The following is a 14,176-nucleotide window of genomic DNA, read 5'->3' as shown; positions in this document are numbered from 1 at the left end:
TGGTTCACTTTAGCTTTTAAACATGAGACATACTGAACCTAAAATATGTACTCCCCTCAACCCCAACTATGAGAAATAGTTCAGGTTTTCTCTTCTGATTTACATAATTTCTAAACCAGGTTAACAATATTATTTATTTATTCAATTTCTATGGCCACCCATTCACCAAGCAATTGTTCGTTTTACATCTAAGCTGTGCTTAATGTTAATTATGCTTTTCTGGAACCCAGTCAACTTTATAAATACCACTTAATAAATTTGGGTTGTTTCGACTAACCACATTAAGATTAGCCACAGACGAGGGTTTGGATAACATTGAAATGATTTCCTTACAGCTGTACCAGAGGATCAGGACTGAAGCTTACTATAGTTAACATTGCTAATCTGAATGTTGCTATTTGTGAAGTATTTCAATATTTAATCAGAATAGGCCTGACTTGACTGCTTCATTTTCTTGGGCTGCTTTAAATTTAATTTAATAATTATAAATGATATATTTTATTGTCCCCATAACATTTTATTATGGCCCAGTAGAGAAACAAAATAGATTTTATACATGATATCAAAGGGAAAAATACAAATATACTTTTTAAGTATGGTCCCTACTTTCATGGTTTTTCCAGAATGTCCTTGAGGATTAGTTGTACAGCCATCAATACCGTATTAGCGTAATGCATCAGGAAACTTTGTAGTATTATGGTTATTTTTGTTTTGTATTTTTAATATACATAACCCACCAAGGTTCCCTCTGGGTTGAGGCAGAAATAAATCACATAAATAAATGATAACAGAGACTGCCTTTAGAAATAACACAAAGCTACCATTAATATTATCCTACAGATTTTGATTAGATGTAGTGATCCCACAAGCAACAGTACTAATGTCATCTCTTTACTTACAAATTACTTGCCTTCTTACCTATTCTCCCCAAAAGGTTATGTACTATAATCTTAAATGTCTTGATTTAACTTAGATAATTAAGTCAAACCAAACATCTTAGAAAGCAGAAGTTTGTATGCACATATCCTAGCAACCAAGCATATTGATTTTTCTCTTTTTTCCTACTTTAAAGTTCCCTTTAACAGAGTAAGAAGATAGCTGGAAATTTACATGACATTTTGTTGCATATTAATGTGTGACACTGATAAAGGAAATATAGCCATTGCTACTCCTATCTTCCCACAGTAATTTCAGTGTACTACAAGGAAAAGAGAATTATGTGTGTGTACCTGTCACAAGAACTGATCTAAACCTAAATTTGAAAACTAGCCGAATTTGCTACAATCACCCCCAAGCTGACAGGCAAAAATAACAGGAATGTAGCCTGTCAGTGCAAGAGGTTTTATACTAGTTGCATTTACATTTGGTATTTTTTAAAAAAAAAACTCTGCTGAAATAGAACTTTTATTTCTTTGATGGAAAGTGATGAAATTTACAAGTAAATTTATTGCTGTTCAGTGAATCAACTTAACTAAATTTAGAAATAAAAGCTTCAGGAATAGCAAAGAGAGCAAACATTGGTGGGTGGAGAGAGATGTTCCAGAATTTCCTGTGCTTTTTTTGTGAACAATTATTACATAAAATTTATACAGTGTAGCAACTGCTTTATTTAAGAAAATCAGCAACGAAAGTTCCTGCAGAAGAAGAATCTTCATACTTGGGATTGGTGGGGTGGAGAGGCATAAATTGCTCAATTTTTCCAGTTTCTATAAAAATGGTATGAAGCATTACTATTTCTCTAGGCATGTGGCATGGAAGACATTAGAAGGAATAAGCACATTGGTTAGAGAATTATGATACATGAAGAACACTTTTAAGATTTTACTGCAATTGACCAATAATGGATGATGAATTTGGCTAACACAGTGGTAGATGTGGACAGTGTAGCATTTTCTAAATAAGTACCTACTGCTATACTGTTTAGAATTCCATGCAGTAGTCAGCAACAAAATGTTTAATGTTTCAAAGAGAGAAGCTAGTGAGTTCGGATATGTATATCTTTCCCCAAAAGTTTGTAATTTTTGAGTCTTACTAAAGTCTTTCAATATAAATATAAGTTAGAATTATCAGTAACAAAACTCCCCATCTTCCCACTCCAGAGATTTCCACACTTGTAAAAATCTAGCAGTTTTTACAAGAAAGCACTCTCTCTCCCTTTGTCTATTTTGGAAAACTAACAAAGCCTAAGGAAGATTTGGTTCTTTCTGAGCAATTCTACTTTGATTCAAATAAAACAGAAATATATCCAGGCAGCAAATTTGATCAGAAATTCAGAAAACTCCAAACTCTGCCCTTACAGAAAACAGTTTGTATGAATGTTTCAGGATAGATAAAATTGAATATGTGCAAAGAAATACGTAATACTGAATTATCTGTCGCCGCAGTACTAAAAGAAATGCAGTTGTAATACCAACATAAAGGTCTACTGATCTATTTCCACATTTCTCCAAGTTTCTTGCCACAACTCTCACTTTAAAACTGATACCAAATAATAACAGAAATGGAATCACTAAAAAAAAAAAGGGAAGTATGATGATATTCAAAAAAAAAAATGCAAGCATTGCCTGAAACAGTCTAGCATGGACTGAGTACTCTCACTAACCCGGAACTCTTTGAATTCCGCAGACAGTAAGCATCCTGAAAATAGACCTAGCTGGACCCAACCATAAAAGAGTACACCATCTGACCACAACAGGTCTAGCTCACAGTTAAGTTTTAAAACACAAGCACACATCCATACTAACACACACAGGGACATCTACCTTATCATACAAGCATAGTTACTCAAGATATACAACCCAGCTATTATTTCTAGGTTTCTACCTTCTCTCAGATGAAAATGGGCAATGTTTTCCAAACCTGAAGTGATACTACAGCTGCAAGAACGACTTCCTAACATATAATCCTGCTGAGCCAGCAACTCCTACGCTGTCCACAGTCTTGGTTACATGGACCCGCTCACCCTCGCCTGCCTCCCTACCAGCTGTCCGCACCCGAAGGCTCCACAGGTGGCCCCATTACCAACAGCACTGGTCCGTATTGACAGCCTCTGCCTTGCTCCTCCTCGAGACCCCACCCCCACATACTTGGTCCTTTTCAGACACCTTTCCAACCACTTTCCCTTTCGACGGCCCCTACTTCCGCGTGTCGTCCCCTTCTTCGGTCCTACCACCACCAGCTTCGTTCCTCAGGGCTCGCCGTCCATTCCTCCGCCTTTCGGTCCCTTTTTCTCATAGAAATTTCCTCTTGCAGAGCGCAACCCTTCTCGCGCCTTCCCTTCGTCCAGAACGGGGGGCATTCCTCCCTTCCCAACTCGAGGAGGATAAAACCGCCGGCAGGCAAAAATACTTACGTGATCGGCGCTGCTATTGGCGCTGTAGTAACAAACAGAACTGAACGTATAGCCCGAAATGGAAGCCGCCATGACGGAGCCCCACCACCTCCGACGACGACGATCCCACAAGCCACCACACCCGCACCTCCCCGGCTCGCCTCGCGCCTCGATTTCCGGGCAGCGCGTGCGGCTTCCTGGGAAATGTAGTTCGCAGCTGGCAAACGCAAATCCAAGGGGACTAGGGCTGTCAAAAGCGTCTGAAACTGGAATATAGAGCCAGTAACCAAAACAGCATCATTGTTACTTGCATAGAGAATATTTGGACATCGGCTCTTTCCGAAGTGTCATAACTGGGTAGGTGGGTGGGTGTTCTCCTCTATTCCCTGTAGGAAATCGCCTCTTGCTTGTTCCAAAGGAGTTTTAAACTAGCTCTTTCTGTTCAGAATGGCGGCAGGTGCGGACGTAACTCATCTTTTTTTCATACGACTGCAACTGTAACCGCGGAAACAGCTGCTGCTATATAGGCCCCAGCCTTCACCCACCGGAAGAGGTTGAAAGAAGCAGTAGGAGAGAGTCCTCCTGCGGTATAAAGAGGCTAACCTTGGACGTGTGCTGCATCTTCTCCAGCAATGAGCGACGGCGGGGAGGAAGAGTTTGAGCCTTCGGCGCTGGGTACCAAAGAACAGTGAGTACTCGAAGAGGGAGGGTCCGTTGGAAGCAGCAGAAACATCTGTATTAGTCATGCCTTCCCTAATCATCAAATCTTTTCTAACTCTCTATTTGTAACAGTTGCTTTTAAGAAAGTCACGAACATAAATAGGCAATCTCAGAAGGGCAATATATTCCCTAGCCAGCCAAACCAGCAACAGTAAAGCAAAAGCCTAAACAAATTGGAATCATGTCTGTTGTGGAAGAGCCATACTTAGAGAGGCAAACATTTAGTTCAATATTTATTTTTGGACTAAAAAAGCCTTATATCATTGCATTCTGAAAAGCAACATTCCTGCCAGGTTGTATAAAAAAGCATGAATTGATTTAAGGAAGGTGCAGGTGTGGGTGTGTTTACAACCACTGTGTTTCTTGATTTGGATACCGCAATAGTATTGCAAATAAAAGGAACATGCAGCATCAACAAAAAGCAAAATATATAAATCAACATACTGTATCAAACCCGCCCAACAGATGAGCTCACCTAGGGGCTTCATGTAGATGCTAAACAAAAGTGGAGAATAGAATGCTGAGGCACTCCACGTAGCAGGGGTCTAGGGATAGCTCTTTTTCCCTCCATACCTAGTGCAGCTGACCTTGGAGGAAGGAGAACCATGACAACACTGTGGCTCCCATTCCCAACCTCCTGAACTGGTACAGAAGGGTACCATGTTTGATGGTACTGAACACTGCTGAAAGATCAAGGAAGGCCAGGAAGGATGCAATATTCCAATCTTGAGCCTGCCACCCTATCAACAAGTGCAGTAAATGCTATCTCAGTATTATGCCCCAGTCTAAATCACGCTGAAAGAGATATAGACAATCCATTTCCTCCAGGGCTCTTTGAAGCTGCAAGCCAAAATAGGGAATGCTGGAGACGGGATGAAAATTGTCCAACTCTGTTTGATCCAGTGATGGCTTCTTAAGGGGGAACAGACCACAATTTCCTTAAGAGCCAGCAGAATCACCCCACCCCCAAGGTTGTGTTTACTACCATATTGATCCATATGACATGTCCCTGGAAGCCTTGATCAGCCAGGAAGAGCATGGACTGTCTACTTTCTCAGGACTAACAGACTCAAAATCATCCCAGATACCTGGGCAAGACTGCCTAGCTGGAGTCTAATTTATAACAGATCCCAGCAACTTTATCTTCTAGATGCTGTGAAAGATTTTCACAGGTTGATGAAAGTTTGTAGCCTTGGATCTTCATTCATTGCTAGAATATGTGGATTTTTAAAGAAGGATAAAGACACATTGAAACAGATGAGGGTAATGAAAACAGTCAACAGTATGAAAAAGTTATCTAAGGAAAAATTTAAAACAAGTGGATATATATTTAAGGTGAAGAAGAAAAGGGGGTGGGGAGTTATAGCATTCTTCAGATGCCTTGAAAGACTGTCACTTAGAAGGTAATAAATTCTTATTCTCCTGTATCCAGAAGGCAGAACAAAAGTTATTGGCCTTAAGTTATAGGACAGTAGATTTTAGTTGAATGTTAAGAAAAATGACAAAAGCTGTGACAGTAAAATGAATTAATCTTCGAGGACTGGTAGGCTCTTCACTGTAAATTTTCAAACAAAGCCTGTTATGGACAGTCAAGGATAGAGTCCCTGCAATTATATGGCTTGTGAGGTATAGGATAGCCACCCAGAGTCACTGGGAGTCAGCTGGCATAAATTATTATTGTTATTATTACACTGCTAATCAAAAATGTACAAAGCCACATTTGAGCAATCAACAATTCCCTCCCTCTGACACTTGTCATAGTTAGCCCTGTTGTTTATTTAATCAGTTTCTAAGACCATCCACTTGCAATTGATTCAGGACAGCTTACAGAAGGCTTAAAAGAGTAAAAACAGTGGAAAGTCCTTAATCTTTTCTTAGCTGCTTGATTTTGATGTGAAGTGGAGGTTGTATATGAAAGGTGAGAAACTTACCTGGCAGGGGAGATACCATGATAATGAAGGAGAAAATAAATTTTACATGTTTTCCTTAAACTGTTACCATTGCTTGGCATAACTGCTGTCTCCTAATGCCAGTTGCCATACTGAAGTAAATGCAATGACATTCTGAGTGGAAGTGATCTGTTCTAATCAGCTCACCAGTTATAAAAGAGCTTTACCATCTCAGTTTGGGTCCAGTTGAAGGTGCTAGCTTTAAACCTTTTATTGTTTTAAGAGAGATGAATCACATATTTATTCCATCTGGAAAAATTACGTATGTTAAAAAGAATAGCTCAAAATGTAGTGATATATGAGGTCCATGACTGAATTTTGGAATACACTGTTTTTGGATGTTACCGTCTATTCTTGTTTCATGTCTTACAGAATGTTAAAAATTAAAAGAAAAAGCCTTGATAAGTTGATAGATTTTGCAATCTAGCTATCCACATAGACCTGCCTACCTGGTAAAAGCATAATCAAAGCTCTTTTCAGGGCATTTCCATTTTCAGAGAGCAGCTCTGTTGGGTGAACACATGGAACCACAAACTATACAACCAAGCTGAATCCACCTATACGGTCAGTTGATTCAGTGTGTTTTGTGAAATTGGATTGAATAATTCATTAAGTGACATTAACTTGATTAAATTAACCATGGGAATTATTTTTATTTTTATTATTAGATTTTTATCCCACCTTTTTTGTATATAACTCAGGGCCACGAACATACCTAATACTCCTGCTTCCTATTTTCCCCTCAACAAATGGGTATTGTGTGCTCGTAGCTTCCAAGTGGGTGGTGCCTGGAGAAAGGTTGGATGTTTTTTCCCTGAAGTTGGAATAATCTTTCACAGACTGCTTGCTTGGTACCCAGTAATGGATTTTAGAAAATAAGCTGTTTTGGAAAAAAAAACTAATTATAAGAACAGTACAATTGTTAAGGACTGTGCAGTGCAATTTTATGTATGCTTATTGACGAGTCTTTCTGGGCTCAGTGAGGCTTATTCCCAGGTCTGTAGCCTCTTCCTGTTTGATCAATGTAGGATTGGTTCTAAGGATATATAAGATAAATGTTGAGTTTGTGTTTCTTCTGGAAAGAGGGGATGCCATTATTTCTTAAGCAGTTTCTTTTCACAGCTGGGGGAAAAACAAATGCCAAGTCTTTACCGTCATCCTTATTCTTTTCTCCCGTATAGCTGGGATGCAGCATATGAACGAGAACTGCATAATTTTAAAGAAAGTGGTGATACTGGGGACGTTTGGCAAGTATCTATAACTACTGTATGTAACATACTTCGATACATGTTTGTACTTTATTTTCTTTCTAAAAGTGCAGCTATTTTGCTCAAAGTAGTGGTAATGTGATATTCTGGGTTCTTTTGGTTTCTTGTTTTAAATGCCAACTCTTTTCTTGCTAAACCTGTTGCAAATTAAAATAGCTAATTATTGCCTGACATCTCTTTTTATGTGGGAAAAATGAATTACTGACTATAATGTACTTGGTAGAGGCCAAGCATTCATATCCTTGATGTTTTTCAAAAATTGAATAAGGAGCACAGGCAAAGATGCATTGCAGCTTTGAACATATATATATCTGCGTATGTGTAAAAACGACAATCTATAATCTTCTGCAATGTTAATCCAACAGTTTCAGAGTTATCAATTGACTTAAAACAGTAAGCTAAACAAACCTGTAATGTGATCTCTGGAGATTGATGTCTTAATGGCGACATGATGTAGTTACATTTCATGAGATTGACAAAATGTGCTTGTCTTCCTTTTGTATAGCCTAATGGAGTAAGTTACCTGAACCTCTCTTTCTAATTAGGTTTGGTGAAGAGAGCATGACTCGTATAATTAGATGGCTAGAAAAACAAAAGATACTCCTGGACAGTTCTGTGCTTGACATTGGAACAGGAAACGGCATTTTGCTGGTTGAATTGGTTGGTATTTGTAATATTAGTGCTTTCTGATGCAAAATGCTTGCAGCAGAAATTGAGCAAGTAAGAAACTTTAATTAAATGGCAAGAACAATAAAACATAGAATATGCTCATTATACTGCAATGGTCTATGTTCATGATACAATTTTTTAAGTTCTTCATATTGGGCAGGAGGACATCCAGTTTCATCAAAGTTCAGTTACATAAGAATCCTGGCTTAAACGTTCAGTGTTACAATCAGTAGGAGGAGTGTTAAATATCAACATCCAATATAGATTAAGGAATTTGGGAAAATTACTGAAAAGCTGCCATTGAATTTCCAGTTATACCCATGAAATCCTAATATTGCTTCATTTCTTGACATACAGTACCTACTGCATGGCAACCAGTTTTATTTTCTCAATATAGTAGTTACTGAGTTTGCAATGTATTATTTTTGCTAAGATGAGTTCATATTTGAGACAATTATATCCTATCTCAAGTTTTAAAATAATAACTGTTCTGTCCTTGCCAAAGAGTCCAATGCCCTTTAATCACAGAGCAACCATAAATGCATTCGTAAGTTACATAAATAAATGAATTTACATGAATAAATAGCAGGAAGTAAGAATCTGTATATCTCCCTTAAAAATCTGATGTGTGATTTATTTTTATATTTAGTATCTAAGTGCTTATTTGTTAGAAAGGCTGATCTAAAAAGAAAGTATCAGAAATATGAAAATTTGATTCACTCATGCTACTTCCACTGTATCAGTGTAGCTTCTTTGTGACATGAACATCTGTGTTTAGTGCAATGTAATGTAGCAAACTGGAATCTTTCCATTGATTATTTGGAACTGAAATTAGGAAAGTGTCTATACTCAGTAAGTAAAGCCTTGCAGTTTTCCTTGCAAAATATGTAATTAGCTGCAAAAATTGTAGTTAACAATATCTTACTGGTTTTTAAGTTTGTGTAGCTTGCTGGCATAGTTATATTTCAGTTCTCCATAGGTTAACTTTAATGAATATGTCATGAAAGTCAACTAGAAACATGAACTAGAAACATGATTAGTGCTTAGTGCATTTTTCTTCTCTTTAGGGTAAATCTGGTTATACCAATCTTACAGGAGTTGACTACTCTCCTTCTGCAGTACAACTTTCAAAAAATATAATGGAAAAAGAAGGGCTGCCTTATATTAAGTTGCTGGTAAGCTTTTGTGATGGGTAAATGCAGAAAAGGGCACTCAAAATGATCAAGGAGTGGGAGGATTTAGAGATGTATAGTGTAAGAAACAAATGATTGAGGACTGATCTGATTGAGGTTTATTAAAAACTCCCTTGATATTTGTAGATTTCCTCTATCGTACCCCAGTGCAAACATTTAAATCAATTTGAACCAAGTTAAAATGTATTCCTTCCTTCTTCTGTTCATTCCTATTGGCTATATAGATTCCCAGGCATATTCATCAAGGGGTTAATTACAAATCATTGCAACTAGGAACCTTAGTGCACAAGCAAAATGCAATTCTGACTGAGATCACAAGCAAGAAAGTTGTTCACATATCAAGATAGGGGTGCTATTTACCAATCGATATAGGGTTGTCAGCTCTTTTAAAGAAATGTGAGTTCCTGAAGAGTAACTTTTTAAGGCTGCAGTCCCATAGACATCAAGCAATAAGTCCTACTGAATTCAGTAGGGTTTACTTCTGAGTAAATGCATGTGGCTTCTGGAATCCCTACCCCAGTACCAGAAGTAGATGTTTGTGTGCACTAGGAAACATAGGATGAGCTGCATGTGATTCTGAAGGAGGAAGGAGGTGCACTTAGATTGGAACAGATGGCAACATAAGCCACTGCACTCCCATAAGGATGCATTGGTAGAGTTTTTCTGTAATTTTTTTCTCCCCAGCCCTTGGCCTCATCTGGATCATTTTCAAACTCATTCTTTCTTTTTGCTTTCTACTTTCTTCCGTCCTCACACCATTTAGTCCCATTCTGTTCAGTTTTCAGGTGCTGATGGACAGTTCTCTGTGCTAATGCACGAATAAAGTCAGGACCCATTTATATTGGGTTGAAAGGAGTAAAAATCAGTCTCATAAAACATACAAAAATAGATGATTAATGTGCAGTTAAACTATTATTCTGGGCTTCAAGGCAATGTAGTTCTGCTTATTTTTTAAAAAGTAACGACTGCATTAACATGTTCTTATGTTTAAGAGTTATATCTACCTTCTACAGGTAGAAGACATTTTAAATCCCTCAGATGAATTATCAAGTTTTCAGATCTGCATCGATAAAGGGACTTTTGATGCTATCAGTCTGAACCCAGATGGTGCAGCCGAGAAAAGGAAACAGTATGTTAAATCCTTGCAGAGGGTGTTGAGATCAAATGGCTTTTTCCTCATAACATCCTGTAACTGGACTAAAGAAGAGCTGTGCAAACAATTTGAAGAAGGTGCATGCTAAGTTTGAAACTGTATATAGCTAACCTGAAATGTGGCATTGCTTTTTATGTCTTCCCTGGAAAGTACTGTAATTCCTGCTTGAGCAATGCATTAGTTGAATTTTGGATAATGCTGGTGAGCATTCTTATGCTCAGTTTCATTTGAATTTGTATGATTAAGACCTATTAAACCTTTATTCTGAAAGGCCATGTTGATGACCTGAAGTTCAGTGTAAGGCAGCGTTTCTCAACCTTGTCCACTTGAAGATTTATGGAAGCTGGCTGGGGAATTCTAGGAGTTGAAGTCCACACATCTTCAAGTGGCCAGCGTTGAGAAACACTGGTATAAGGTATAAATGCCTTAACTGATTTCCAAGTTCCTTAACTTCAGTTGAAATACGTTGCAATAGACATGTTGCCCTCAAAATATATAAGATATTGAAAGATGAAGGATGTATATTTGGCTTTTTAAACTCAGTTATATTATTGGTTGCCTCTGTGTTACATTTTTAATTATTATACAGGGCTGAAATACTATAGTCATGAATCAAAGAAGGATGTCAGCAGTCTTAAAAGCTTTGCTTTCTACTTTAGTTGCTTCATAATGCCAAAAATAAGCTGCTTTTTAACTGAACAGCAGTTTGGCTCTGGCAGGAAAAATATCTCTGATTTGCAGTAATGTGTAAAGTATGTGCAGTTCTGTGTTAAATCAAAATGGCTGAGCCTTAATCATTAACCTTTCATATATGAGACAGAATGAGGGTAGTTGGAAGGCTTACTAAGCAAAAAATAGAGTTGTTCAGGTTTTTTTAACATATCTAATTGCTGGTTTAATAATCCATATTACACATTCCTATTTGAGTACTTGAAAATAAGATGCTATGCATATTCCTATTAACAAAATGGCACTACCCTATATTCACTGGGGCCCTTTTCACTTCATTTTCTTTCTATATCGTAGTTCTTCGTCTTTATCACTTGAAAAAGATAGAAGTAGAATACAAAAAGGTTACTGTTGGTATAAAGTTCAAACAGTTAAAACCCAGGCTAAGCTTTCAGATGTTACGGTAAATACAATTTTGGTTTTCTAGTAACTGGTTACTGGCTCCAAGAGAAATAATTTCATGGGTTTACTTGCTGAAACTACATTTACTATCATTGATAACAATTTTACTGGTGTGTAGTTTATAGTGGTCAACACTATAAAATTACCACTCTTCTAAAATTTGCATAATTTGCTGTACTGTGTGCATTCTGTCTGAATTAATACAAGAATTTAAAGGGTTGTTTAGCAAGACTTCTTTGTAATAGAAATGTTTTCCTTATACTTAATAGGATTTCTGCTTTTGGAGGAACTGCCAACATCAACCTTCTGTTTTGGAGGAAGAACTGGAAATAGTGTAACTGCCTTGGTTTTACAAAAAATATAGTTATCTATTTTTGGCAAACTTTAGGATGAAGATCTCCTTTTGTGAATTTTGGATTTTATCACAGAACTGGATTAAAAAGTGAAATACAAATTTTAGAAATTTGACAGATGTCTATATGTTTGGTTTCTTTGAAGCAAATTTTGTTACAGGTGTATTGTTTATAATTTTTCAGGATTAAAATAGTATGATAATTAAATAGTGTATTTTCTGTTTGAAATACAAGATATTGTGGGAAATGAGAGTTTAGAATGTTGGCTGTATATAAATCTGGTAAAGGAATTCATTTATCATTTTAGCTGATGGTGCAATTCCTTAATATAAAACAATTCCTTAAGACAATTTATTTAGAAATGTGATAGATTGCTTGATATAACTTGTTGGATGACGGAATACTTTTTTTTAAATGGAATTGAATCTGTGGGTATAACTTGTTGCCTAAAGGATGGAAAAATGGTTCTGCTCACTGACAGGTAAAATAAGTGTCTACAAAACAATATAAGCATGTTCATACCATAGTAACTTACAAGAAATAAAGGGGGAATAGGAAGACCCAACTGAGAAAAACTCTATACAAATGATTGTATATTGAACGTACCATTTCAGGAGATCATTCTAAAAGACAGAGGAGCCAAGCATCAACTGATCCTAGTTAGGCAAATGAGATCAGTGTCTCTCTCTGAGGCAGCTAGCTGGAATGGCTGCATGACACGGGTCACTCATGTGATTCATTTCACAGGTCACTTATGTGATTCATAGCTTCAGTATATGCAGAAGACTGATTAGCATCGCATAATAGCATTAATGCTAGTTTTCAATTTTTTTTCACTGATTTCAGTGAAATCAGAAATTGAAGTCTGAAACATGTTTGTGGCACATTTGTAAATTAAATTTTATGAAATTTTAGTTGTACAGTGCATATTTTTAACTGCTTTCTTTTCAATACTTTGTGTCTTCATTGGTTTGCACAGAGTAGATTCTAGCATTAAAAACATATTCACTATGAATAACTGATGCTTCAAGACAGTCCTTCCAACAGCATTTGGAATGCAGCAAGGGTCTAATTGTGGAATGAAGGACCAATAGTGACAAACTGCTTCTCTGGAAATTTATGAAATACCAATTTTAATTTCAGAAAACCAGTGATGAGTACATGTATCCAAGTCTGATAATCCTGGGAATCTTTTATTAATTTCTTACACGCTTTTTATGTTTTTGAGATGATACACAGTATATGAGGGAGAAGCTTTTTTTTCTCCTTCAGGTCTAAACAAACATTGTAGAGAGTAAGGGAGATGACCTTGACAGAGATATGCAAGTGCTGTTGCCTAGGAATGATTTGTACTTGAATATTTTGTATTCAGGACTTGGATACTTGTTCTTGAATATTTTTGTAAACAAGAGTTAGGTACAATTGTTTTGATTTGTATTTTAGCTCCTGTCCCTATCCTCCTCATTATTCAGCTGTAGAAAAACACATGCCTGGCTTGAAAAAGCCATAGCACTTTCTTTTAATAAAAACTTCCTTTTCATATACAAATGTTTAACTTTGGCCAATGTTTCAGGGTATTTATTACCACTGTTGTAGAACACTGCTGTATGCATGCAATCTGGAGAAATTTTAAATGAAAGGTTTGGCAGTAAGATATAATTCCATTTTTCCTTTTTTCTGGATTGTAAAACAGCTTTTCTCACATTAGCATGATGCAAATCAACCAACAGGTTTGCTGTGTTAAATGTCACAAGTGGGCACTTGTGCACTGAGAACATTCTCAGTATATCTTTAAAAAATCCCCTCACCCCTATGGGTGGTATGTCTTCCTCAGTCTCGGGTCCTCCACCAGAGACCTGGGAGTTTGAGGGTTCTGCACAGTATCTTAGCTGTTCCTAGCACTGCACTCTTCTGGACAGAGACTCAGGTTGTTCCTGAGATTTGTTGCAGCCACTCTCCCAGCTTAGGAGTCACAGCCCTGAGTGTTCCCACCACCACTGGGACCCATTTGGCCTTCACTTTCCACATCCTCTCTAGTTCCTCCTTCAGGTACTATTACTTCTCCAGCTTCTGAATATAAGTGAATGTAAGTATCCCAGCTGTGGAACTCCCTCCCTGTTATGATTGGTACTGAACATATAAGCTACCAGTGTCAATTTAAGATGGGTAAGTTTGTTTATTCTTTAATTGCAGTTTTAATTGCTTCAAGATTGATAACTAATGACTAACACAGATTATGAATGTGACATATATAACATTTTTTTCAAAGAACTGTAAAATCTCTTTCACCCTGGTTCCTAAAATTTTGGGTGTTTTAGGTCTGAGTAAATATTTAGCCTATTATTGGCAAACCATTAACATTGGAAGGAATCTGAGCATTTATTTAACAATTATTTAACCCTGAGTTAC

At 37.1% G+C, this 14,176-nt stretch overlaps 2 protein-coding genes across 2 annotated transcripts in view; one reads left to right on the top strand and one right to left on the bottom strand.

The window, feature by feature from the left end:
- The window catches only part of ABRAXAS2 (abraxas 2, BRISC complex subunit), a 49,405-nt gene extending 45,928 nt beyond the window's left edge, over positions 1-3,477 (bottom strand). Inside the window, exon 1 of the mRNA XM_063307324.1 lies at positions 3,353-3,477. Within this exon, the coding sequence (XP_063163394.1) occupies positions 3,353-3,424 (72 nt within the window). The 5' untranslated portion in view covers positions 3,425-3,477. The remainder of the gene's footprint in view (positions 1-3,352) is intronic.
- A 54-nt stretch (positions 3,478-3,531) lies between these two features.
- Positions 3,532-12,681, top strand: EEF1AKMT2 (EEF1A lysine methyltransferase 2). The gene is made up of 6 exons (XM_063307325.1): positions 3,532-4,019; positions 7,182-7,247; positions 7,814-7,928; positions 9,005-9,112; positions 10,144-10,360; positions 11,684-12,681. The coding sequence occupies exons 1-6, from the start codon at positions 3,964-3,966 to the stop codon at positions 11,776-11,778; spliced, it is 657 nt and encodes a 218-aa protein (XP_063163395.1). The 5' UTR covers positions 3,532-3,963; the 3' UTR covers positions 11,779-12,681.
- The last annotated feature ends 1,495 nt before the right edge of the window (positions 12,682-14,176 follow it).

Source organism: Candoia aspera, chromosome 6 (assembly GCF_035149785.1).
Source record: "Candoia aspera isolate rCanAsp1 chromosome 6, rCanAsp1.hap2, whole genome shotgun sequence".
Taxonomy (NCBI): Eukaryota; Metazoa; Chordata; class Lepidosauria; order Squamata; family Boidae; genus Candoia; species Candoia aspera.
This window is presented reverse-complemented; position numbering and strand designations above follow the sequence as displayed.

Excerpts from the sequence above, each read along its gene's own strand:
- EEF1AKMT2 (XM_063307325.1), top strand. The coding sequence starts at position 3,964 with ATGAGCGACGGCGGGGAGGAAGAGTTTGAGCCTTCGGCGCTGGGTACC. Across the intron at positions 4,020-7,181 it reads GCGCTGGGTACCAAAGAACA|CTGGGATGCAGCATATGAAC; the intron begins GTGAGTACTCGA and ends TCTCCCGTATAG. Across the intron at positions 10,361-11,683 it reads GTGCAAACAATTTGAAGAAG|GATTTCTGCTTTTGGAGGAA; the intron begins GTGCATGCTAAG and ends TATACTTAATAG.